Source organism: Chrysochloris asiatica, unplaced genomic scaffold (assembly GCF_000296735.1).
Source record: "Chrysochloris asiatica unplaced genomic scaffold, ChrAsi1.0 scaffold00006, whole genome shotgun sequence".
Lineage (NCBI taxonomy): Eukaryota > Metazoa > Chordata > Mammalia > Afrosoricida > Chrysochloridae > Chrysochloris > Chrysochloris asiatica.
In genome coordinates, this window is record NW_006408524.1 from 1260674 (window position 1) to 1285338 (window position 24665).

The window sequence follows — 24665 nt, forward strand, 5'->3', positions numbered from 1 at the left end:
AAAAAAAAAAGTGTGAAAAAGAAAAGTTGTCAGTTGGAGGACTAAAGTGTGTCTGACTCAAGCCATGGTATTTTGGATAACCTCATATGCATGTGAAAGTTGGATAGTGAATAAAGAGGACCGAAGAAGAATTGATGCATTTCAGTTATGGTTTTGGAGGAGAATATTGAAAGTACAATGAACTGACAAAAGAACAAATCTGTCTTAGAAGACATGCAGCCAGAATGCTCCTTGTGAGGGAAGATTGTGAGACTTTGTTTCAATACTCTGAATATGTTATCTGGAGGGATCAATGATGCTCAGTAAAGTAGAGGACCAGTGAAAATCAGGAAGACCCCCAAAGAAATAGATTGACATGGTGGCAACAAAAATGGACTTAAACATGACAACAGTTGTGATTTGCATAGGGTGGTTGAGTTGGAGCTGACTGTAGGATAAGCACTGAACTGCTAACCACAAGGTCAGAGTTTAAATCCACCAGCCATTCTTCAGAAACCCTATGCAGGGTCTCTATGAGTGAGAACCAACCAGAGGGCACTTAACAATAACAACATATGAGTACAAACAGTCAAACCATAGATGATGCAATGGAAACGGACACCACAGGGAGGAAACAGGACAACTGCTGTTACATGGAGGGAATTGCATTCATTCAGATGCAGGGTAGGAATTGTTCATTGTAAAACTGATGATCTTGTCTGTCAACCATCATTAAATTCACAACTAAAAAAAAAGAACAAAAACAGGATCCTTCAATATGCTGTCTATAGGAATCACACTAAAAAGATGGAGACAACCTCAATGCCCAACAAACTTTGGTACATACACACAATGGAATATTACACAAGGTTGAAAGAGTATGATGAATCTGAAAACCACTTCACAACATGGATGAACCCGGAGGATACTACACTAAGTGATGTTAGTTAATCACAAAAGGACAAATATTGTGTGAGACCACTGTTGTAAAAAGTTAAGAAAAGATTTTCTTGATAAAAGAAACATTCTATGATGGTTATGAAATGGGTGGGATTATTCACTGGCTAGCAGGTAGACAGACATATGTTAACATGGGTGACAGGACAGGCACTAAATGATGAGAGAGGTTGTCAGGGGGAAAATTAAGGAAGGGGGAGATGCAGGGAGGAATGCAAGCGTTAAAGTGAATAGAGGCAAATACTGTTAACTTATTGCATAACATGAAGGACAGTACATGATTACTTGAATATAATACTGTTGATTTGCTCTATAAACTTTCACTCAACTCACAAAAACAGTTTTTGAAAGTAGAGATTGTAAAGGGGCAAGGAAATGAGATGAACAGAATTGGAAAAACTGAAACAGAAATAACGAGAATACTTATAAATTGTAAGGAATGTAGCCAATGACATTTAACAACTTGTGTAGAAATTGTTGAATAAGAGCCTAGACTGCTGTGTAAAACTTCACCAAAAACACAATAAAATTTGATTTTTTAAAAATTCCATTGCTGTGGCTTGCAGAGCTGAGGCAATGCTCTCCAGGAGGCTTCTTGTTGTTGTTAGGTGTCATCAGGTCAGTACCACTCATTTAGTAACCCTATACACAACAGAATGAATCACTGCCTGATCCTGGACCAGGCTCACAATCATTGCTACGTTTGAGCTCATTGATGTTGTCACTGTGTCAGGAAACTATATATCTCCCATGTCAGTATCTAGTTAAGACCACTATTATTCAACTTGCACCAACCACTAAAGGCAGTGAGGATGAAATCGAAGAATCCCACCAACTTCTTCAGTCTGAAATTGATCAGACATGCAATTAAGATGTATTGATAATTACTGGTGATTGGAATGAAAATGTGGGAGACAAAGAGGAAGGATCAGTAGGTAAAATATGAAAAATATGGTGATAGAAATTGCGCTGGAGATTCATGATAGAATTTTTCAAGACCAATGACTTTGTCATTGCAAATACCTTTTTAAACAACATAAAAGATGACTACACACATGGACCTCACCAGATGGAATACACAGAAATCAAATTGACTACATTTGTGGAGGCAGACAGTGGAAAAGCTCCATATCATCAACCAAAACCAGGCCAGGGCAGACTGCAGAACAGACCATCAATTGATCATATGCAAGTTCAGGCTGAAGCTGAAGAAAATTAAAACAAGTTCATGAGAGCCAAAATTTGACCTAGAACATATCCTACCTGAATTTAGAGATGATCTCAAGAACAGATTTGATACATTAGACACTAATGACTGAAAATCTAAAGAGTTGTGGGATGACACAAAGAACATCATACAGAAAGAAAGCAAAAGTTCATAATGAATACCAGGAAGAAAGAAAAGACTAAAATGGATGTCAGAAGAGACTCTGAAACTTGATCTCCAGCATAGGGATGCTAAAGCAAATGGAAAAAATGAGGACGTAAAAGAGCTAAACAGAAAATTTCAAAGGGCAGCTCGAGAAGACAAAGTAGAATATTATAACGAAATATGCAAAGATCTGGAGTCAGGAAACCAAAAGAGAAGAACACACTCAGTATTTCTCAAGATGAAAGAACTGAGGAAAAAATTCAAGCCTTGACTGGAAATACTGAAGGATTCTATTGGCACAATATTGAATGATGCATAAAGCATTAGAAGAAGATGGAAGGAATATAGAGTCACTGTACCAAGAAGAAATGGTCAATATTCAACCATCTTTAGACACAACATAAGATCAAGAGCCAATGTTATTGAAGGAAGACGTCCAAAGTGCACTGAAGGCATTAGCAAAGAACAAGACTACAGGAATTGATGGAATGCATATTGAAACATTTCAACAAACCGATGTCAAGAAATTTGAAAGACAACTATAAGGCCATCTGATTGGAAGAGATCCATATTTGTGCTCATTCCAAAGAGAGGTGACCCCACGGAATGTGGAAACTATCAATCAATACCATTACTATTACATATAAGTAAAATTTTGCTAAAGATAATTCAAAACAACTGCAACAGTACATTGGCAGGGAACTGTCAGAGGTTCAAGTTGAATTCAAACAAGGATGTAGAACAAGGGATATGTAGAATAAATGATCATTTCTGATATCAGATGGATCTTGGTTGAAAGCAGAGAATGCCAGAAAGATGTTTACCTGCGCTTTATTGACTATGCAAAGGCTTTCAACTGTTTGGATCATGATAAACTATGGAAAAAATTGCAGAGAAAGCGTATTCCAGAACACTTTATTGTGCTCATGAGGAACCTGTACATAGACCAAGAGACAGTTATTGGAACATAACTAGGGGATACCGAATGATTTAAAGTCAGGAAAGGTGTGAACCAGGCTTGTATTCTTTCACCTTTCACCGTACTTACTTAATCTGTACACTAAGCAAATAAGCCAAGAAACTGGATTATATGAAGAAGATTGGAGGAAGACTCATTAATAACCTGAGATATGCAGATGATACAATTTTGCTTGCTGAAAGCGCAGAGGACCTAAAATACTTACTGATAAAGCTAAAAAATCACAGCCTTCAGTATGGGTTATACCTCAATGTAAAGAAGACGAAAATCTTCACAAGTGGACGAATAAATAGCATGATAAATGAGGAAAAGATTGAAATTGTCAAGAACTTCATTTTGCTCGCATCAACCATCAACACTCATGGAAGCAGCAATCAAGAAATCAAATGATGAATTGCTCTCTAACATGTTCAAGAGCAAAGATGTCCATTTGAGGATTAAAGTATGCCTGACTCAAGCCATCGCATTTTCAATAGCCTCATATGCATGTTAAAGTTGGACAATGAATGAGGCATACCGTAGAAGAATTGAAGCATTAGAGTTACGGTGTTAGAAAATAATATTAAAGGTACCATGGACTTCTAGAAGAACAAACAAATCTATGTTAGAAGAATACAACCAGAAGCTTCCTTCGAAGCCAAGATGACCAGACTTAATCTCTCATACTTTGGACATGTTGTCAGAGAGACCAGTCCCTGGAGAAGGGCAGCATGCTTGGTAAAGTGGAGGGAGATGCCCAATGAGACTGATTGGCATGGTGGCAGCAGCAATGGACTAAAGTGCAGCAGCAGCTGTGAGGAAGTTGCAGAGCTGGTCAGTGTTTCATTCTGTTGTACATAAGGTCACAACTGACTCAATAGCACATACTAACAACCTGACAACAACATATCCAATATATATTTTACTGCTTCTCCCATAGTTGGTATTCACAGATCCAAGAATCTAGAGGTAGAAATCTAGAGGTAGAATAGGGATTGGCACCGCTCACTATTACCCCTAGTGACTCACTTGTCAAATTTATGTTTAAGTTCTGCTGATTTTGAGGTCTTACTTCCAAAGAGAGGAGAGCTTCCCTCGGGAAACACAACAGTGATTCTACTGAACTAGAAGAGTGCCACCCGACCATCTTTCATTCATGCCTCTGCATCAACAGGGCAAGAAGGGAGTTACTTTATTGGCTGCTGTGATTGCCCCTCGTGACCACAGGGGAATTGAGTTGTTATTACACAATGGAAAGTAAGAAGAGAATGTCTGGAATGACTCCTTATGGCGATTGTTAGCACTACCAGGCCTTGTGATTAGAGTCAATGGAAAACTGTTGTTGAGAGAGGTCAAGTCGATTCTGACACACTATAGGGTTTCTGAGGAGTGGCGGTGGGTTTGAACTACCAATCTTGTTGTTAGCAGTCCAGTGATTATCCTACAGGACTCCAATGAAAACTACAACCACCCAATTCCAGCAGAACTGCTAATGATGCAGAGCCATGAAGAATGAAGCATTGGGTCAGTCCCTTCCTTGCTCCTCAAAGAACCACATCCTGTTGAGATGTTAGCTAAAGGCCAAGGTAATATGGACTGAACAATCAATGAAGATAATTATCAGAAAAGTCAGCTATGATCACATGACCAGCTGCAGAAATTAGAACTCTGAGTGCTCTTCCTTGTTACATGTTTGGAATGTTTGTAATATCTGTTTTCTTCCCTCCTTGATCTCATTGTTGTTGTTGTTGTTGTTAGGTGCCATCGAGTCAGTACCGACTCATAGCAACCATATGCACAGCAGAACGAAACACTGCCCGATCCTGAGCCAAATTCATAATAATATATACAGGAGTCCTGGTGTGGCACTGTGTGTTAATGCGCCAGACTGCAAAGCCGTTTGAACTGCAAGGTTGGAGGTTCAAGCTCACCAACCGCTCCTCAGAAACCCTATACAGGGTCGCTATGGGTCAGAACTGACTCAACGGCACTTAACAACAGCAACATTATAATATACAAGATGCAAAAGAGAGTAGTTAGAAGAGGGATGAGGGCCTAACCACAGATCAACCACAAAGAGTGCAGGAATCTACCTGAACTGTCAGGTGAGTCCAGTCAAAGGAAAGATAGACAAGGGGATGTCCCCAGAATCAGGCCTGCAGAGAAGACAGACTGAGCTAATGTAATGGGAAAGAAGTCTACCAAATCCAGGAAGAAATGGCTGAGTATGAGCCTCAAATTAAAATAAAGAGGTGTAGGAATCAGGAGACAACTCTCAGGAGAACCTGAGCCCACCCCGGAGGGAAACAGCATAGAAAGTGAAACAAGAACTCACAGGACACTCTCTTCGTTTGTGAGGAGTAGCCCACTTTCCTCTCAGCAAGAACATCTGTGCTTTAATCAATCTCTCTGCTTGCTCGCTTAAACCTCAGTCTCTCTGGCTCCTTTTGTGTGAGCATTGTGCCTCTGCCCTGCCTATCCTTCATGAGGGTTGTGGTGCTGTGACACTTGTGATGCTGAGACCTGGGACCTCTCACACATTTTCTGAACACCCAGGTCTGTTCTCTCGCTCCCTTCGACGCCAACATGACTGCCACCTGGAGCACCTCTGCTGCTCTGTCTCTAACCTGGGAGCGCTCACCCACCACCTGAAACATAAGGGAAATGGGTGCCTCTCAGTAGGTGTCATTTTCCCGATTCTCCTCTTTCCTTAGCTTTCATAGTTCTGTTTTCAATCCTGTCACAAGGCAGACAGACAGACATCATTTATATGAGTCTCTGGGCACCTCCCGGAGACATAAGAGGCACTTACCCCCTGTGGTCCAAGGCATTGGATGTCCCCAGGCATGGTGACCTAGCAGAAGTGTTGGACATCCCCAAGCATGGTGACCTAGCAGAGAGGTTGCGTGTCCCCAGGCATGATGACCTAGTAGAGAGGTTGCATGTCCCCAAGCACGGTAGCCTAGAAGAAGTGTTAGATGTCCCCAGGCATGGTGACCTAGCAGAGGGGTTGCATGTCCCCATGCATGATGACCTAGCAGAGGGGTTGCATGTCCCTAGGCATGATGACCTAATAGAGGGGCACATCACCATAACAATGTGCAGGCACCTCAGGAAGTCTTCCCCTGACAGAACACTGGTTAAAAATAGGACTCCTTTGGAGAGTCTCACCTAAGGTTTGCTTCACCAGAGCACCCAGTAAGAAGCATGACACATAAGAGTGAGGGAGCGGCTGAGGGAGAGGCTTTCCCTGGGAGATCCGAGCCATGATCACCACATCTCCAGATCCTGAACACAATAGTCTGAGACCCTCTGCCTTTAACACGCAGATCTGTGCCACTATTATGTTGGACCACATGTTTGTTTGGCCAATGCTGCTCTAAACAACCACTTGTTTTAAACCTTGTGTCCTCTGTATTTGGGGGAGCTGCTTGGACAGACACTCAGAGAGGAAACTGGTCCAGGTGCCTCTCCCCTATCTGCACTCAGTTTCTACTGAAGGATTCTGAAGTTGCTGCTCTTTGGCTGGGGGTGGGGTAGGACTTTCTGAGACATCTTTGCCTGTGTTTCCAAGTTCAAACTGAATTTGGAGTTCAATTTAGCCACAATTGTACACCCTGCAGTTTGATCTATAGAGAATTTTTGCCCAAACAGTATGTTACAAAACAAGAACCGGCATAGGATCTCTCTCATTTTGCTACACTGTTTCCTACTCATTGTTGGTAATGGTCTTTGTTGACTACCAGAGGGACTACCAGAGACACAGAGGGGCTCCCATTAGTGTGCTCTGGCTGGAGGCCAGGGTCTAAAATTGGTCCCTAGGGAAAATGTTGTTGCTAGGTGCCATGGAGTCAGTACCAACTCATAGTGACCCTATGCACAACAGAAGAAAACACTGCCCGGTCCTGGGCCAACCTCACTATCGTTGCCACGCTTGAGTCCCTTGATGCTGTGCCACTTGGCCAATCCATCTTGCTGGGGTCTTCCTCTTTTTCTCTGACCCTCCACCTTACCAAACATGATCTCCTTCTCCAGTGACTGGTCCCTCCTGACAACATGTCTGAAGTATGAAAGACAAAGTTTGGCTATCCTGGCCTCCAAGGAGCACTCTGGCTGCACTTCTTCCAACACAGATCTATTTGTTCTTTTGGTAGCCTGTGGTACTTTAAATATTCTCCTCCAAAACCATAACTCAAATTATGTGAAATATAGAAATCTAGAATCTCTGCAGGGAAGTTCCAGGGGACACTGTGACCTCTCCCTGGACAGGGGACCTGCCATTATTTCTTCCAGATAAGAGTGCTGACAAAAGGAAGGCCCAGCCTAGAAACCCTTTCTCTCCGTAGGTGGCATGGGACACACTCCACGGACGCTGGTAGCTAAAATGGAAGAGCATGAGAAGCCAACATCTAGCCCCATTGCCCCTTCCCCAGACTACTCACTTATCTCTAGTCACGTACCCTTGCAAGAGGTCTAAGGGGCTAGAGGGCAACCTGTCAAGGTCCATGTTCCATTCTCTGTGGCAGATTTGAAACAGTGCAAGGAGAAGCTAGGGAACTTTTCAGAAAATCCTGCTAAGTTTATTGAAGAGTTTGAACAATTAGCCTTGACCTTTGAACTAACCTAGAAAGACATCTTAGTGGTCCTCTCTAGGTGTTGCACAGTGGATGAGAAAAACCATACCTGGGCAGCTGTCAAAAGAACCAACAGATCTGTGTTGGAAGAAGTGCAGCCAGAGTGCTCCTTGGAGGCCAGGATGGCCAAACTTTGTCTCTCATACTTTGGACATATTGTCAGGAGGGACCAGTCGCTGGAGAAGGATATCATGTTTGGTAAGGTGGAGGGTCAGAGAAAAAGAGGAAGACCACCAACGAGATGGATAGGCCAAGTAGCAGCATCGATGGACTCAAGCGTGGCAACAATAGTGAGGTTGGCCCAGGACCGGGCAGTGTTTCGTTCTGTTGTGCATAGGGTTGCTATGAGTTGGTACTGACCGGATGGCACCTGACTGCCACTATGTGTCCATAAATAAAAATGAAGTTCTGATACATGTTATGATAGGAATGAACATTGAAAACATTGTGCTGAGTGTAATCAACCAGGCTCAAAAAGACAAATATTGTAAGATCCCATTGATAGGAAATACCTAGAATAGGCAAATGCAGAGAGACAAGAAGCAAATTGGAGGTTACCTAGTTACATAATCTAGAAAGCTGACTAGAAGATAAAGTGACTCGAGAAACATGAACATGCTTACAGAGTAACTAACTGTCTGGGGTGATGAAAAACTTTTGGAAATAAATGTGGCAATATAATTAATGCCACTTAATTGTACACTTAAAAATAGTTGTTGGCAATTAGAAAAGATTCATTCTACCACAATAAAATACTTGTTTAAAAAAAGTCAGGAAGAGACTATGTAACTCTGTTGGTCAGTGGCCATGGTCCACCTGCACCCAGAGCAGTGCCTGACCATCGGAGGTGCTCACTCATTTGTCCAGTGTCCACCGGGGGGAGCCTGTTCTAGGTCAGAAACAGAGATGGCCTGTAGACAAGTCAGGGAAAGAACTTTTCCATCCAGTTACTGGAGTGTCCCCAGGGTCATCAGCATGGATAGCTGTTGGATGGCATAGAAGAGGTGCTTCCTCACAGAGTCCAAAGAAAACACTGAGTCACAACCTCAACTCTCTTGGGAAAGAGAGTCTAAGAGCAAAAGAGATGACATTTATTGAAAGACAAAATATCTAAATAAACAGGAAGCTTTGAGACGGGAACGTTTCTAAAACATTGAAGTGGGTGAGGTAGGAGAATGCTACAACTTGTCTTTGATACAACAAGACATGTTATAGACTGGAGGGAGCCAACGGAATGCTCTTTGGAATAGAGAAACAATGTGAGACATGTGGCTGGGAGGAGAATGCCCTTGGATGCTTGGTTACTGGCAGCAGGGGGACGCTGACCCAAGCTGGGATGGACCACAAGACCCAGGAGTGGGTACTGGGGTATGGGTGTAAGAGGTAGGCGATGGAGTGGTGAGAAGAAACGCCAGGCAAGCTCATGGGGAAGGGTCTACAGGTGAGGCATGTCAAGAGAACCAGGCCTGCCCCTAAGAAGCTCTGAAACAAACTATATAAGGAGCTGATGCCCTTAAACATAGGAAAGTCCCTGAATGGGCCAAGGTGTCATGTGGATCACAAAGCAAGGCCCACACAGAGGGTCTTAGAGGTCAGCATAGACAAGTTGACAGCCAGCAACAGAAAAAGGGAAAGCACAAACGCAGCAGAAGCATCGGGAAGGGGAAAGGGAAAGGATTTAGGGTGGACAGAGTCACAGCTGACAGCTAGCTTTGAATGTGTGTGGGAAGAGGGCATGTTCCTGGGCAGAACCTGGCCTCACAGGAGATGCAGAAAGAACAGCACCTGTGAGCTTGGCCAGCCACCCTGAGGCTCCCTGGGATAAACTGTGACTAAAGGAGCTCTGGTAGCGTAGTGGTTACGAATCGGGCTGCGAACCTTAGGGTCAGCAGTTCGAAACTACCAGCCGCTCCGCGGGAGAAAGATGAGGCTTTCTACTCCCGTAAAGATTTACACCCTCGGAAACCCTGTACAGGGTCGCTATGGGTCGGACCCGACTCGATGGCACTTAACAACAACAACAACAACAATTCCTCCAATCCAAGGAGCTCTGGTAGCGTAGTGGTTACAAATCTGGCTGCTAACCTCAGGGTCAGCAGTTCAAAACTACCAGCTGTTCCATGGGAGAAAGAAGAGGTTTGCAGCTCCTGTAAAGATTTACAGCCTCGGAAACCCTGTACAGGGTTGCTATGAGTCGGAACTAACTCCACAGCACCTAACAACAACAACAATCCTCCAACCCAGAGGACCTGTGGGAGAGGTTCTCCCCCTGGACCAGGATCTGTGCTGACGGAGCTCCCTGCTGAGCCCGACACTAACTGAAATGCCAGAAAGTATGATCTTGCCTTTATTGAAAGTTAGGATATTGTTTTCATCCTATTTTGCACATTGCATTAATTTAGACTTTTCCAAATATAGCATTAAAAGATTATTGATTTTGATGACTAAGGTTGAATCAACTATCTGTACTGAGAATAGTACACAGGACGCTAACAGGGCCTTCCCTCCTCCCCATGGGGCAGCAATGGTTTGTGATGTGGGTAGATGAGTCAGGGTATGGGCTGGACCATGTCTGAGAATGGATCCAAATTCCAGGAAGGTTAGATTCTAGCACAAAATACTGTGTATGCAGGGAGGTAGGGGGACACCTTTGGTGTGGCCTGGTATAAGGTGATGTGTATGCAGGTGCACACATGCATCCGAACCCCACGCTTCCTCTTCTTACTAAAGAAAGCACACCACTTTCCCTCTGACTAAGTGGCCTCGCAGTGCCATCAGAGACAACACTCCCCTTCTGCCCAGGTGCCCTATGAAGCCAGAATCCTTATCCCAGGGCTCTTCCACATTCCCAGGGGCAGAAGGGCTAGGTGTGGCCAGGCCTGCCTGAGGTTATGTATACCCTGCTGATATTAGCTCTTCCCTCAAGCAGAGCCAGTCCAGTTTCTGCTGACCTCATCACTTCACATGAAGGAAGAGAAGACAAGCAAGAGAGGGAAATCATGGGTCACTTCCAGGGGGTCCCCAGCCTGAGGTTATGGGAATGAACCCTGATTGCCCTGCTGCTATATTTCCCAGTTGCCTGGTCCACCCCCAGCTCCCTGCTTGGTCACAGGGTTGGATAGGTGTTGTTAAGTGCCGCTGAGTCCATTTGACTCATAGCAACCCAGTATGAGGTTTCCAAGGAGCAGCTGGTGGGTTTAAAGCATTGGTCAAGCTATTAGCAGTACAGTGCTTATATACTGCACTAGCAGGACTCCTGTGGAGAGGGAACTGCCCTCCATTCCTCATCAGGGAGCCACAACCCTCCGGATTTTTGTGCAGTAGCTCCTGCAAGGACCTGTTGTAAAATTTCTCGAGCGTTGTCTTAAATGTTGGTCAGCTGGTTCTGTCCACTAAAGACCCCAGGCCCCAAGACCACACTGCTGGGGTTCCCAATTCATCAGCCCCTCTACCCAATGCAGGTCAGCTCCTGAGCTAACTAACCCTGCCATCTGGCTTCCAGATCATATGGGGGCCAAATGCAAAGCTGTGGAGAGAAGGCCCAGCTTAGTCTCCCAGGAAGGCAATGACCTACAGAGTGATCCCCCACTCCATAGTTCCTAAAAGGCCTAGGGGTTCAAATCCGATTCTGAGGTGCAGACCCTTGTCAGTGCTAAACAAACCATCGAACTTTGAGGAGATACAGATGCTTGCAGAAAACCCCAGTAAGGGGTGAGCTACCTTCTCCTTCTTGGTGTTCGCCATCCGGGCTCTGTGATCCAGCATTTAGACAGCTGCCAGCCTTGGGGAGCTGGGGCCCCTCAGTATTCCACACTCCCCAGCAGGTTTCTGGAACAGTAATATCCCAAGGCTCTTTCCTGGGTGAACTTCCTGAACTGTCGATGTTCCGGCTGGTTCTTAGTTGAGGGTAATCACAGTTTCCTTCTTTTCATTGTTTCCCTGGCAAGTTGTTAAGCGTTCTCCTCTGGGTCAGCAGCCCAGCCTGTCTCTGCTGAAGCTGGCTCTGATTGGTGTCCTGCGGGCAGAGTCGTGGGTACCTGAGGCAGAGCCCCCAGCCCAGTCAATATCCCTTTCCGGGGTGGAGATGTTCGTGCTTGATGTCCGCTGGTTTCAGCAGGAATGACCCCCTCCCTTTCTGTGACCTGCAGACAGCTTTCAAATAATTAGACTTCTGGCTACTGCATTCCTCTCACACACCAATAATCCCCTTGGATTGACCACTGGCTCAACGCTACCTGATTCTACCAGGTGTGGAAAGACGAGGTCTCCTGCTGGGTCTGCTGTGCTCAAGGGAAGGACATGGTTGCTCTGGAGACCAAGAGTGGGCCTCTGCATTTACACCGCAGGCGTCAGCCGTGCTGACCACTTACCATCCTGTCATTAGAGCTCCCATGCAGAAAACTGAGCCCATGGCAGGAGGCCTCCATTCCCATCACCATGGAAACAACTCAAGCACCTTGTGACTATGGCAACCACCAGCCTGCTATGACTTTGCCACCTGTTCAGTTCCTAGGGTGGTGTCACTGGGTCTTCCGAGCCCATGTTCCAAGAGCAAAGGTCTATGTAGGGGGGATTGTTTGAACAAGCAGCTTGGGTCTTTCCAGAGGAAACAGAGCTGGCATTGCCAGGCATGTCCGGGACCATGAGAAAGCTTCACCCCTACCTGTCCTGCCTGCCATCTGGAAACCTGATTCTAGAATCGTAACCCTGGCCAACATAGGCCCTGCTGAGGTCAATCTGCCAAACACATATCCTACGGAGCCTGGTTCTCCTCCTGTGTCCCTAAGGTGAAGGGTCCATAACAGCCCCCAGCCCAAGGTGACAATGTTTGCCTGTACCCGTGTATACCTCCTTTACACCCACCCCGGTGCAAACACAGCAGGTGAGGGTAGTCCCAGTGGGTTCAGAAGACCATGTACATGGAGCTAGGAGATGAGTTCTGCAGCAAGCTGGTGCCTGCCTATGGGACTTATGTAGCCTGTCCGAAACAAGATACAGGAGCAAAAGTTGATCTTTGGTGTTTCTGGTTCACACCTCTTTGAAATCTGGTGTGTATTTTATGTTGACAGCACTTCTTGATCACACTGGCCACATTTCAAGTGCTCAGTGTGGCTGATGGGGACCACACAGTGCAGGCCTAGGCTTGGGTCAGGCACATCTTAGTCCTGAAACTGACATAAATTTGAATAATAGTGGTATTAACTGGTCTTCCCTGTAGGTTCATGGATATTATCCTATCACAGACAGCGTTGTACCTCATGACTGATCTGGATATGTTGTTTTTGACAATGAATGCAACACCATTCCTTTTCAATTTGTCATTCCCGGCATAGTAAACCATGTGGTTGCCAGATTCAAAATGGCCAATACCAGTCCATTTCAGCTCACTAATGCCTAAGATATCTATGTTTATACATTCCATTTCATTTTTGACAACTTCCAATTTTCCCAGATTCATACTTTGTACATTCCATGTTCCAATTTTCAATGGATGTTTACAGCTGTTTCTCTTCATTTTGAGTTGTGACCCATCAGCAAACGAAGGTCCTGTGGGCTTTTCTCCCACAGGCTTTACTCCATTGGCATCATCACGGTCAACTCTACTTTGAGGAGGCATCTCTTCCCCAATCACATTTTGAGTGCCTTCCAACCTGAGGAGATCATTTTCCGGCACTATATCTGACAGTGTTTCTCTGCTATTCGTAAGGTTTTCAGTATAAAGTTAGTTATTAGTTTTTCTGTTTCTTTAAAGAATGTTGTTGGAGTCTGGATTGGGATTGCATTTTATTGCAGATCACTTTTGTTATATTGACAATATTAAATCTTGTGTTGCTCTAGGATCAGCACTGGACTGGAATCACAAAGTCTGCAGTTCAAACCCATTAGCTGCTTCTTGGAAACCCCATATAGGGTCGCTATGAGTTGGAACCAACTCGATGGCACTTAACAATAACAACAATCCATGAGTATTCTTTTGTTTTTGTAGGTCTCTTTTGGTCTTGTAGTAGTGTTTTGTGGTTTGCTTTGTATTGGTCTTTTGTTTTTCATTTAGATTTATAGAAAAGTACCTAATGGTTTGGGTGGCCATTGTAAATGGTGCAGGATAAACACTGGACTGTTGACCACAAGTTCAGCAGTTCAAGTCCACCAGTTGCTCCTTGGTGTCCTAACAACAAAAGCAACATTGTAAATGAAATTGTTTTACTAATTTCCTATTCAGAGCTTTCTTTATTGGTGTAAAGGAATCTGACTGATTTTTTTTTCTTCAACTTTTTATTGTGAATAGAGTGTAAGTTTACAGACAAGATCATCAGTTTTACATTCAGGAAATCATAGACTTTGCTTCATTACCATGATTGTAATCCCCTCCATGTATCATCAGTTAACACGGCTTACATCTATTCATTTTTACTCTTGCAGCTATGGTTTTTTAATTATATTCAGCAATTTTTTACTTGTGGAGGCAGGGCAAGATAGCAGACTAGACTGAAAGACTGCATGGACCCTCTGCATCAAGGCCACGGAAAACTGGACCAAACAGATGCAGAGGATGGTCCTGGAGCTCTGAGCTTCGGAGGAAGGGCTAGAGATTGGATCAAGTGCTTCCTGGGAGAGAGAGCTGAACAGACACGGAAAGATAGGAGGTGATTGCTGAGCAGTAGCGGCTGGCAGGACCTGCCGCAGGCATCTTGAGAGTTCACAGACAGCTCTAGAGATGAGAAAACTTATTGGAGTTGCAGAAGCCATTCTATCTTTTCTTTTTCCTACCAGCTTACAGCCCCAGGGGAGCACCACTTTCCAGGTGTTCTGAGCCATGTGAAGGTTGTGAGCCCAAGGGAGGCGCTATCTGTAATAACCCCAAGCTCTAGTTCTGCAAAGTCAACACTGGTCGTTCCTGGACTGGCTTTCACCAGGAGAGGTGGCTGAATGGACGCATGGGGTCAAAAAGGCAAAACTTAAAAGGAATTTGTGGGGGGGGGGGGAAAGAGGCACTGTGGGTTAATGTGCTTGACTGCAAAGTCAGTTTGAATCACAAGGTTGGCACAAGATCACCAGCTACTCCTAGGAAACCCCATAGATGTTCACTATGTATTGGAGTTAAGTGTGTTGACACTTAACAACAACAATACTAAACTTTACAAAAAGTGCTAAAGGAGTCCTTTGGACTGAGAACCAACAAGCAGACAACTGGAGATTGACATACATGACAACACCACCCATCCAGACACAGAAGTATCCAGAGTAAAACAAAACTACAAGGCTGAAACTAGGGCATCAGAGATACCGACCTATAATGAAGACAAATACAAAATAAAAGGAAGGGATGGCTGCTCTGAAGTTTAGGGAGTTGTGTGAACTGCTGAGCCTATGGGCACTGACCTAGCCTCTGGGGGCTAGAGCTGAGAGTGAAGGCGTCAAGTGGTCTGAAGTACAGGGAAGTATGTGTGAACTCCCAAACTCAAAGCTGGTACCCATTTGACCTGGCTTGAATGGTTAGGGCTGAGCGGGCTAGAACCAGACTAGATGAAGATAATTGTTATTCAAGAACTGGCTTACAATTGTAGAGTACCAGGTCCCCGGTGGAAGAGAGAGAGCCTTTTCTGTGTGTCCATTATATTGGGAGCAGGCCACCACACTCCCAAGGAAGCATCCCTTCGATTGATTGACTGCTCATAGCCACTCATCATAGAGTTAACTGTGCTTGTATTAGGTTTCATCACCGTGGGAATAAGCACATCTCAACTGCTAAACCCTGGAAATCCTGGCCTAGTCAAGTTGACACAGAACCCTAACTATTATAGTGCCAACTCGACAGCACCCAACAACAACAACAAAATTCATCTGAAGCAGTAGATAAAAGAGACAGACAAAGGAGGAACTGGGTTCCATGTCTAATTGTCTCTATTGACAACTGTCTCCTTTACCACAAGACCAGCAGAAAATGGAGCATTATTGAATGTTTTTGATCAACGATTCGACAGTAGAACCCTAGTCAAAAGGGAAAACTGGGGAGCAGTTTTAACTCTCATGTAATCTAAATATCTGGACCCAAACGAAAGTGACCCACCGCACTTATCACCCTGCGATGATCTTTGAACCTTGAGCTTCGAGGATTCTGGTCTCCTAAAGTCACCTTTAAATCAAGTAATCAACTAGATTAATTAGTAAAGAACATTTTACCTTAGGCATTGTGCTCCTTTAAAAAGACTATCTGTGTGCAGTTTTAACAGAAACTCCAAAGGTCAGATTAGGAGCTATTTTAGGGTCAATCAGTAATTATTTTGTCCCTAGCACGACAATACAAGATATTATTTCTTCAAAAATAACTTCAGAAAATCTTCTTAAAAGACAACAGATTACAAGGATGAACTTGGACACTATGCTGAGTGAAATTAGTCAATCCCCAAAAGACAAATGTTGTGAGACCACTGTTATAAAACATTAAGAAAAGATATTCTTGCTAAATGAAACATTCTTTGAGGGTTGCCAAGTGGGATGGGGTGAGAGGTTGGAGGGAATTATTCACGATCTAGAAGGTAGACACATGTAATGTGGGCGATGGGGCAAGCAATATACAAAAAGTGAGAGTTTGGCAGAGTGAAGATGAAAGTAGCAGGAGACACAGGGTGTAAGAGTTAAAGAAAATAGAGGTCAATAGTATTCACTGAGGATACAGGGATTTCAATCACTGCAATGAAGCAAAGTATATGATTTACTGTATGTAAAACTGATGATCTGCCCTGTAAACCTTTACTCAATCCTCAACAAGAAGTTTTTAAAAAGACAATAGATTACTCCCATTGTAGAAATCAAAGATTGGAAGCAATTAGGTTGTTCTTTAATGCCACCACTAGGTTATAAAAGAGGCTTGGTAGCATAGTGGATTATGAGCTGGGCTTCTAACCACAAGGCCACAAGGTCAGTTCCTTGAATATCCCAGTAGTCCCATGGGAGCAAGGTGAGGCTTTCTGCTCCTGTAAAGATTTATGGCCTTGGAAACCCTACACAAGGTGGCTCTGAATGTGAACTGACTAGATGGCATTTCACAACAACAATCATAAACATGTCCTTCACAGGTCTCTATCTGTCCATATGGCCATAGATTTGTAGATGAATTCCCATATGGGATGAAATAAAAGAACTGAAACCTTAAGGAAGTATTTGTGGGGGAAAATTTTTGAAGCTTCCAATCATATCACCAGCCATTGCTGCATTTGCCTCTGCCATAGCCCTGAGGACCACTTTCAAGTATCATCAAGAAAACAACTTTCGATAAAGGAAACAAGTGTATGTTGCTACAATTTTATGAACTTGACATACACTCATGGAGGTAGCAGCTCAAAATACCAACAGAAAGGGAAGGAGTCTTAACATCAAGTATCAATGCTATTCCCTCTGTACGCAGGGTAGATAGGGATGGGCGACTTAGATATTGGTTACCTAAAATGAGGGGGCGATAAAGGTATGAAGTGACTGGCTTACAAGGTTTCAAGAGGGTGCTTAGTTTAAGAGCGTATGGGGAAGAAAGAGTCCCCACTGAATAGTTTTCATTTTGTCTAGATGGGTCTGGTAAAAAGAGATGGGGATAAGATTCTTATGATTCAATAGTGAGTAATTGTTATCATGATTAATTGTGACTATGACAATTGTAAAGGTAGAAGTTTTGTAACAAAAACGGGGGAGTAGTTAATATTACAGTCCAGAAACAGAGGACCCTCAAGGGAGAAGAGCACAAGTAGAATGCGAGACCTTATCCAGAGAAGCAGTGACACCAGAGATGGAGGCAGAGATGGGAACATGGAGAGAGGGAGCAGAATGTGCCCTTTGGTGGTATAAATTATTATATATGCCTGAGTGTTTAACAAAAACAGAGAGCTAAAATGAATAGAGAGAAATATTGTTAACTGATGGTACATGGAGGGGATTATAATCATTATAATGAAACAAGGTATATGGTTTGTTGAATGTAAAACTGATGATCTGCCCTGTAAACTTTCATTCAACTCACAATAAAAACTTTGAAAAATTTTTTTTAAAAAGGCTGGTGGGCTTGAACTGCTAACCTTGCAGTTAGCTATCCAGTACTTTTTCTATAATGCCACACCAGACTACCTAGTGATTTGTTATTTAAGTAATTATTTTATATGCTTATTTAAAATGTCATTTTCAATAAAGAAATGAAATGATAACACTGAACAGATGACATAAATAACCTGTCCATGTTCATTTCAAGCTTCTCAAAGGGTTCTTTTACCTTGTTGCTTCTGGACCTCTCCAGATAACAGAATATTGCCAAGTACAAAGCTTGCAAATTGATTTAATTTAGAAATCAAAATACACTTTAGTGTAGGGCTAAGTTTAAAAATGAGATTTTTTTTTTAATGTTTTATTGTGAATGATGTGATAGTTTACATGGGAGAATATTAGCTTTACATTCATCCTATCGTATATCATTTCATTGCCATGGTTACAATCCCCTCCATGCATCATCAAGAATGAGATTCTTTGAACTACGACATTGACATTCCTCCTTAATTTCAATATATCATTTTAACTACCAATTTAATTTCTCATGTTCTCGAGAAACCTGAGCTTCAACCAGCACATTATTAACAATTAATGATCAGATTTAGGGCAGGATACTCTAATTTTAATAAAAAGCCTTCAGAGGAAAGCTCAATGAACTATATGGAATATCATTTATAAGCAGTCTTTGGTTTTCACTGAAATATTTATGAAAGATCATTTTGGCAAGGCAAAGTTCAATATGGCTGCCATTTCAGACACATAGCATGATTTCAAAAAATTCCTAGGAAAAATTCAAATAAGGCAAAAAGCTATGTCAGGGAAAATGTTTTAGTAATGGTGTGCTTATCCACACTGGATAGCAAGCAGCTTGTCCATGTGAAAGTCCTATCACGACTGTGGCAGCCAACACATTACTAGAGAATATCATGCCCACTTGGGAAGCTACAAACTCTCTGTGATGACTGGGTCCTCACTGTGATGACTGGGTCCTCACTCTACTGGGCAAGAGGTCCAAGAGATACAGATAAAAATTTCTAATTTATCAGACTACACTGACCATACTATCTACAATTTTCTGGATTGCATGGAAGATCCAATGGTATAATCAAAACTCAAATAGCCAAACGTTGTTGTCTTAGTTCTTTCGTGCCGCCATTACAGAATTACCACAAGTGGATGGGTTGAACAAGCAGAAATTCGTTCACTCACACTTTAGAAAGCTAGAAGTTCAATTCAGGGCACCAGTTCCATGGAAGACGTTCTATCCATCTGAAGGAAGGTCGTTGTCTTGTTGACAATAAGCAGTCTTTATGTGCTTTAGCATCTCTCTTTCCCTGTCTCTAGAAGGTTCTTAGCACAGAAACACACCTGGCTCTTCTTTCTTGGTGGTCCCTTTGATCTCTGCTCATTTGTTTACTCTTCTTATATCTCAAAAGAGATTAACTCAAGATACAACGTAATCCTATAGACTGGATCCTGCTTCAGTCACATAACTGCTGTTTCATTACTGTTGTTGTTAGGTGACATCAAGCAGTTCTGCTCATCGTGACCCTACGGACAATAGAACAGAATACTGCCCTACAATGGTGGTGGTGGAGGTGGTGGCAGTGATTGTTAGGTGCCATCTAGTGAGTACCAACTCATAAGTAGTCTAGGTGTGACAGAACAAAGCACTGCCAAGTCCTGCGCCAACCTCACAATTGTTGCTACTTTTGAGACCGTTCCTGCTGCCACTATACCAATCCATCTAGTTAGGGGTCTTTCTCTTTTTTCTTCAACCCTCCACTTTACCAAACACGATGTCCTTCTCCAGTGACTGGTCCCTTCTGACAACATATCCGAAGTATGAGAGATGAAGTCTGACCATCCAGACTTCTAAGGAGCACTCTGGCTGTACTTCTTTCAACACAGATTAGTTTGTTCTTTTGGCAGCCCATGGCACTTTTAATATTCTCCTCCAACACCATAACTCAAAAGTATCAATTCTTCTATTGTCTTCCTTATTCACTGTCCAGCTTTCACATGCATATGAGGTTATTGAAAATACCATGGCTTGGGTGAAGCACACCTTAGTCCTCAAGCTGACATCTTTGCTCTTGAACACTTTAAAGAGGTCTTGTGCAGCACATTTGCCTAATGCACTACTTTGTACCATCCTTATAATTGTGGCTTTGTTTGATCTCATTGTTGCAGCCATTGTGTAAATTCATCTCATTGAGGGTCTTCCTCTTTTATTCTCTGATCCTCTACTTTATCAACCATGATGTCATCACAGGCATAGACAGATCACAAACCAGAGGACAATTACATAACACTGAGAATCATGGTCTACACAGGTTGGCACATATTTTGGGGGGCCAGAATTCAATCCATGTTTCGTGAGTCACTGACTGCCTAGACTAAATGTCTTCCCTTAGTCCTCCTAATTTTGAGATCTACTCCATTTGGAAAACACAAACTCACTCCTTATAATGTAGGAACTGACAGACCCATTTCCTTGCCATATATGGCCTACAACGATGCCAACAAAACGCAAGATATACCCAAATATTACCAATTTTAATACATTGTTTAAAAACACTTTTCCCAAATTCAAGCAGGCTTTCATAATGATAAATCTAAATCTCCGTTCTTAACCAAAGGTTTCTCTGGCTATTGTGTCCATTGGAAAGGCACCAAAGTATGGCAGAAATATCCCCATGATCATCCTGCTCATCGTTTGCTTCCGGAGCAGCAAGTCTTCCAGATTTGCTCAGTTCAGTGTTTGTCCTAGAGCAACATGGTGGAGATTTAATATTATAATGAGACATACTAACGGCTGCTACTAGGGTTCCCCTGGCTGCTCATGCTTACCCTGTAATCATGAAATTGTACCTAAACCTGACCTACTAACTAAGCCCCAGAGAAAAGAATTTTGAGCCCCGTGGAGACCTTAAGTTCTTATTCAAAAGACTATTATTCTCTTGTTGATCTTCCCCAGTTGGAGGTGGGGGGTGGGACTAATATACCACAAATCAAGCAAAAATGAGTATGTTTGGGTTTATCATAAGTGAGAGAACCTGTGAGTGGAAGACAGAGCAGCAGATAAACCTTTGAAATAAGAGCAAACGCCATCCTTCCCAAATCCATACAGTGGCTCTCCATTCATCAGCTTCCTGGAAAAGCTGGTCTAGCAGGAGATCAATGGTCTCAGCCTTCGTTGACCTGTAGGTGGTAAAGCCCCAGGGAACCTACACAGCGTCTCTAGGAATTGAACTGACTCAACAGCACTTCACAATACAAACAGGTGACATGGGCACCTGCATTAGGGTAATTGCTAACTTTGCTTCTTGGCAAATTTTTGTGATTTGTGTTCTGAGAGTGGATTTGACTAGGGTCACCAGATTGAATGTATTTTCCAGGTGATGTCCAATACTTGAGCAACTCCTAGGGTCACCTCTGCTATGAAACATGGCCTATTACCATTCCCAATATCTATGGGTAGGTCAAAGCGTGGGGTAATTATTGGAACTAGCACTTTTACAACTTCCCTTGCTTTGGTGGTCCTATAAGGAAATGCCTTCATGCACTGTGGGTTAATGAGCTAGACTGCAAAGCTAGTTTGAACTGCAAGGTCAGCAGTTTAAGCTCACTAGCTGCCCCTCAAAAAACTTATACAGGTTCACTGTGGGTCAGAACCGACTTGATGGCACATTAACAAGTGCCTTGAGTCACTTCTAACTCACAGTGATTCTGTATAGGGTTTCCTAGGGGCCATTGGTGAGTTTGAACCACTAACCTTGCGGCTTAACAGTCCCATGCTGATCCCACAGTGCCACACCAGGACTCCCCTAGAAACACTAGCAAATCTTTAAACTTCTAGCTGTATGTGGTATCTTAGTCAAGTCCACTTCCATTGGTCACCAGGATATCCCGTTGAGCTTGGACTCCAAGTAAAGGGGGCTTTTGTATGTGGGGATTGTTCTTTGCACAGGTTAAGCAAGTTTGGTTTACTTGTTGTATAACTGAGTACAGTCTAACTCCCATATGTGTTGTCTCATCCGTTCATACATGGTATCCTGAACAAAGTGGGAAAGTTCATCAACACTGTTGAACTTGGGCTGTATGTAGCATGTATCTGGGGATCATTTCTTTTAAGCTTTTATTGTGAATTAAGTAATAGTTTGCATGGGAGAGTATTAGCTTTACATACATCCTACCATATTTTGTTTCATTGCAATGATTACAATCCCCTCCATGCATCATCAAACAACCAAAGGATACACCCCGCAAGCCATCAGCACACAGCCCTTCTCCCTCCCTGAGTCCAGAGTCCCCAGTCACTCCATCTCTCCATGTCATCGTCTCTGCCTCCATCTCTGGTGTCACTGCTTCTCTGGGTAGGGTCCTGCACTCCACTTTTCTCCCTTGATGGTCCCAGGTACCTCCACTCCTGGACTGCAAAGTCAATCACTCCCCTCCTCTTGTTACAAACATCTACCTTTACATTTCCAACACTCACAGTCAGTCCTGATGAGGATCATTTCTTTGCCATGTTGTTGTTAAGTGCGATCAAGTTGTTTCTGACTCATAGTAACTCTGTATAGAGTTTCTAAGGAGTGGCTGGCAAGTTTGAACCACTGACCTTGTGGTTCAAACCACCCTTTTGGTCCAGTTCTTAACCTACAGAGCCACACCAGGATTTGTTACCATAGGGGGAATGTTTCCATATTACAAATGAGCAGGACTCTTCCCAGTACTGCACAGCTTCTTGTTCCTTTCCTGAAGATTCTGGGACTTCGAATTCCTGTAAAAAAGATTCGGGGAATTAAAAAGCCTGGAATTAACCCCGCTGGAAAACAGTACGGTGCTTCCTCAGGAAGTTGGAAATAGAAATACCTTATGATCCAGCAATTCCTCTACTTGGTATCTATCCACAAGAAATACAAGCCATAACACGAGTAGATATATGCACACCAATGTTCATAGCAGCACTATTTACAATAGGAAAAAAATGGAGACAGCCAAAGTGCCCATCAGCTGGAGAATGGATACACAAACTGTGGTACATACACACAATGGAATATTATGCTTCCTTGAAGAACAACAAGGAAGCTATAAGCTATCACATAACAGGGATGAACCTTGAGGACATCATGTTGAGTGAAATTAGTCAGTCACAAAATGAGACATATTGCAGCTGACCATTATTGTAAAAGCTTAAGAAAAGATACCCATACTAAAAGGAAAAAAGAAAAAAAAAAAATTTGTTGGTTACCGGTGGGGATGGGGTGGAGGAGTTTGGGGGAGGTGAAGGGAGGTGATGGTAGAGCACAGGGTAGGGGGCAGACACATCATAGTTCGGGTGTTGGGGAGGGCAATACACAAGAATCGGGGGGTGAAAGAACAAGGTAGATAGGGTAACACTGACCAGGTCTGCATGGGCTAAATGGGACAGAGGTAAATAGTGATGCATGTTCAACCTTGGAACAACAGGGCTCTGTGATACAGGGATTGAGGCATAGTCTGAAGAGTGGAAATAATAGTAAGATGCTGGACTGTCTTATGAATATTGATTTCCCTTTGTTGTTGTTGTTGTTGTTAAGTGCCGTCGAGTCGGTTCCGACCCATAGCGACCCTGTACAGGGTTTCCAAGGGTGTAACTCCTTACAGGAGTAGAAAGCCTCATCTTTCTCCCGCGGAGCAGCTGGTAGTTTTGAACCGCTAACCTTAAGGTTGGCAGCCCGATTCGTAACCACTACGCTACCAGAGCTCCTTGCCCACTATTATAAAATAGACATTTGAGTGGGATAGAAAGGAATGTCGGGAAACATGATTACAGAAAAGTTGTAAGCCCATCTTCAGCCTATAACTGATGATACCTGAAAGGGATTCTAGAACCTGCCCAGTGAAATAGGTTTCCTGCAGAACCTTTGCAGTGTATAGGACCTTAGTTGGACTCCTTAACCCCATCCAGAACCTTCTGAGGTGGGACATTCCCGCTAGAAAGGTCAAGCAGACCAGCCTAGAATGGCTAGAGCAACAGAAGATACATCTTCAAAGAAAGATCATCAGGAAAAACCCAAAACAAAAATGGCAGTATGATTGGCTATTACAAAAATAAGTAAGCTGTTTGCCCAGAAGCCATCAAGGCAAGCAATCAAGTCCCTTCAGGACAAACCCCCCTCTAAGACTGAAACTCAAAGGGAACACATGAGCAGGCATGTAAGCTTTCTGGTGATCACATTGGTCTACTGGTGAGTGGAAGAGGGGGGAAAGGAAGCAATGAAGAAATGGGTTGAGTTCAACCACGGTCCACTGACTCCCATTGACCTGGAGATGCGAGAGAGAAGAGGAAGGGCTGCTGGTCCAAAGCGTTGTGAGACCTGGAGAAACCCGAGCCCAGTGACAAGGACATAGTCACAGAGGGCTAGAGCTGAGAGTGAAGCATCCAGCTGATATGAAGTGAGGGGTGATGCACAAGAACACCCAAACTTGCAGACATTTGACCTAGCCTCGATGGCCTGGTAATCAGAGCTTGACTAGAGGAAGAAAAAAAAATTTTGATAAAGGAATGGAGGGTAAATTGCTACAATTTGATGAACTTGACCTATACTCATGGAAGTAGTAGCTCAAAATACTAACAGAGAGGGAAGGAGTCTTAACATCAAGTATCAATGCTATCCCCTCTGTACACAGGGTAGAGAGGGACGGGCAACTTAGACATTGGCTACCTAAAATGAGGGGGCAATAAAGG

General features: G+C 43.4%; 1 protein-coding gene across 1 annotated transcript in view; it reads right to left on the reverse strand.

Annotated features, from left to right (window-relative positions):
* Positions 1–11754, reverse strand: part of GCK (glucokinase (hexokinase 4)) — a 61832-nt gene extending 50078 nt beyond the window's left edge. The window contains exon 1 of the mRNA XM_006832084.1: positions 11621–11754. Within this exon, the coding sequence (XP_006832147.1) occupies positions 11621–11665 (45 nt within the window). The 5' untranslated portion in view covers positions 11666–11754. The remainder of the gene's footprint in view (positions 1–11620) is intronic.
* Between the last annotated feature and the right edge of the window lie 12911 nt (positions 11755–24665).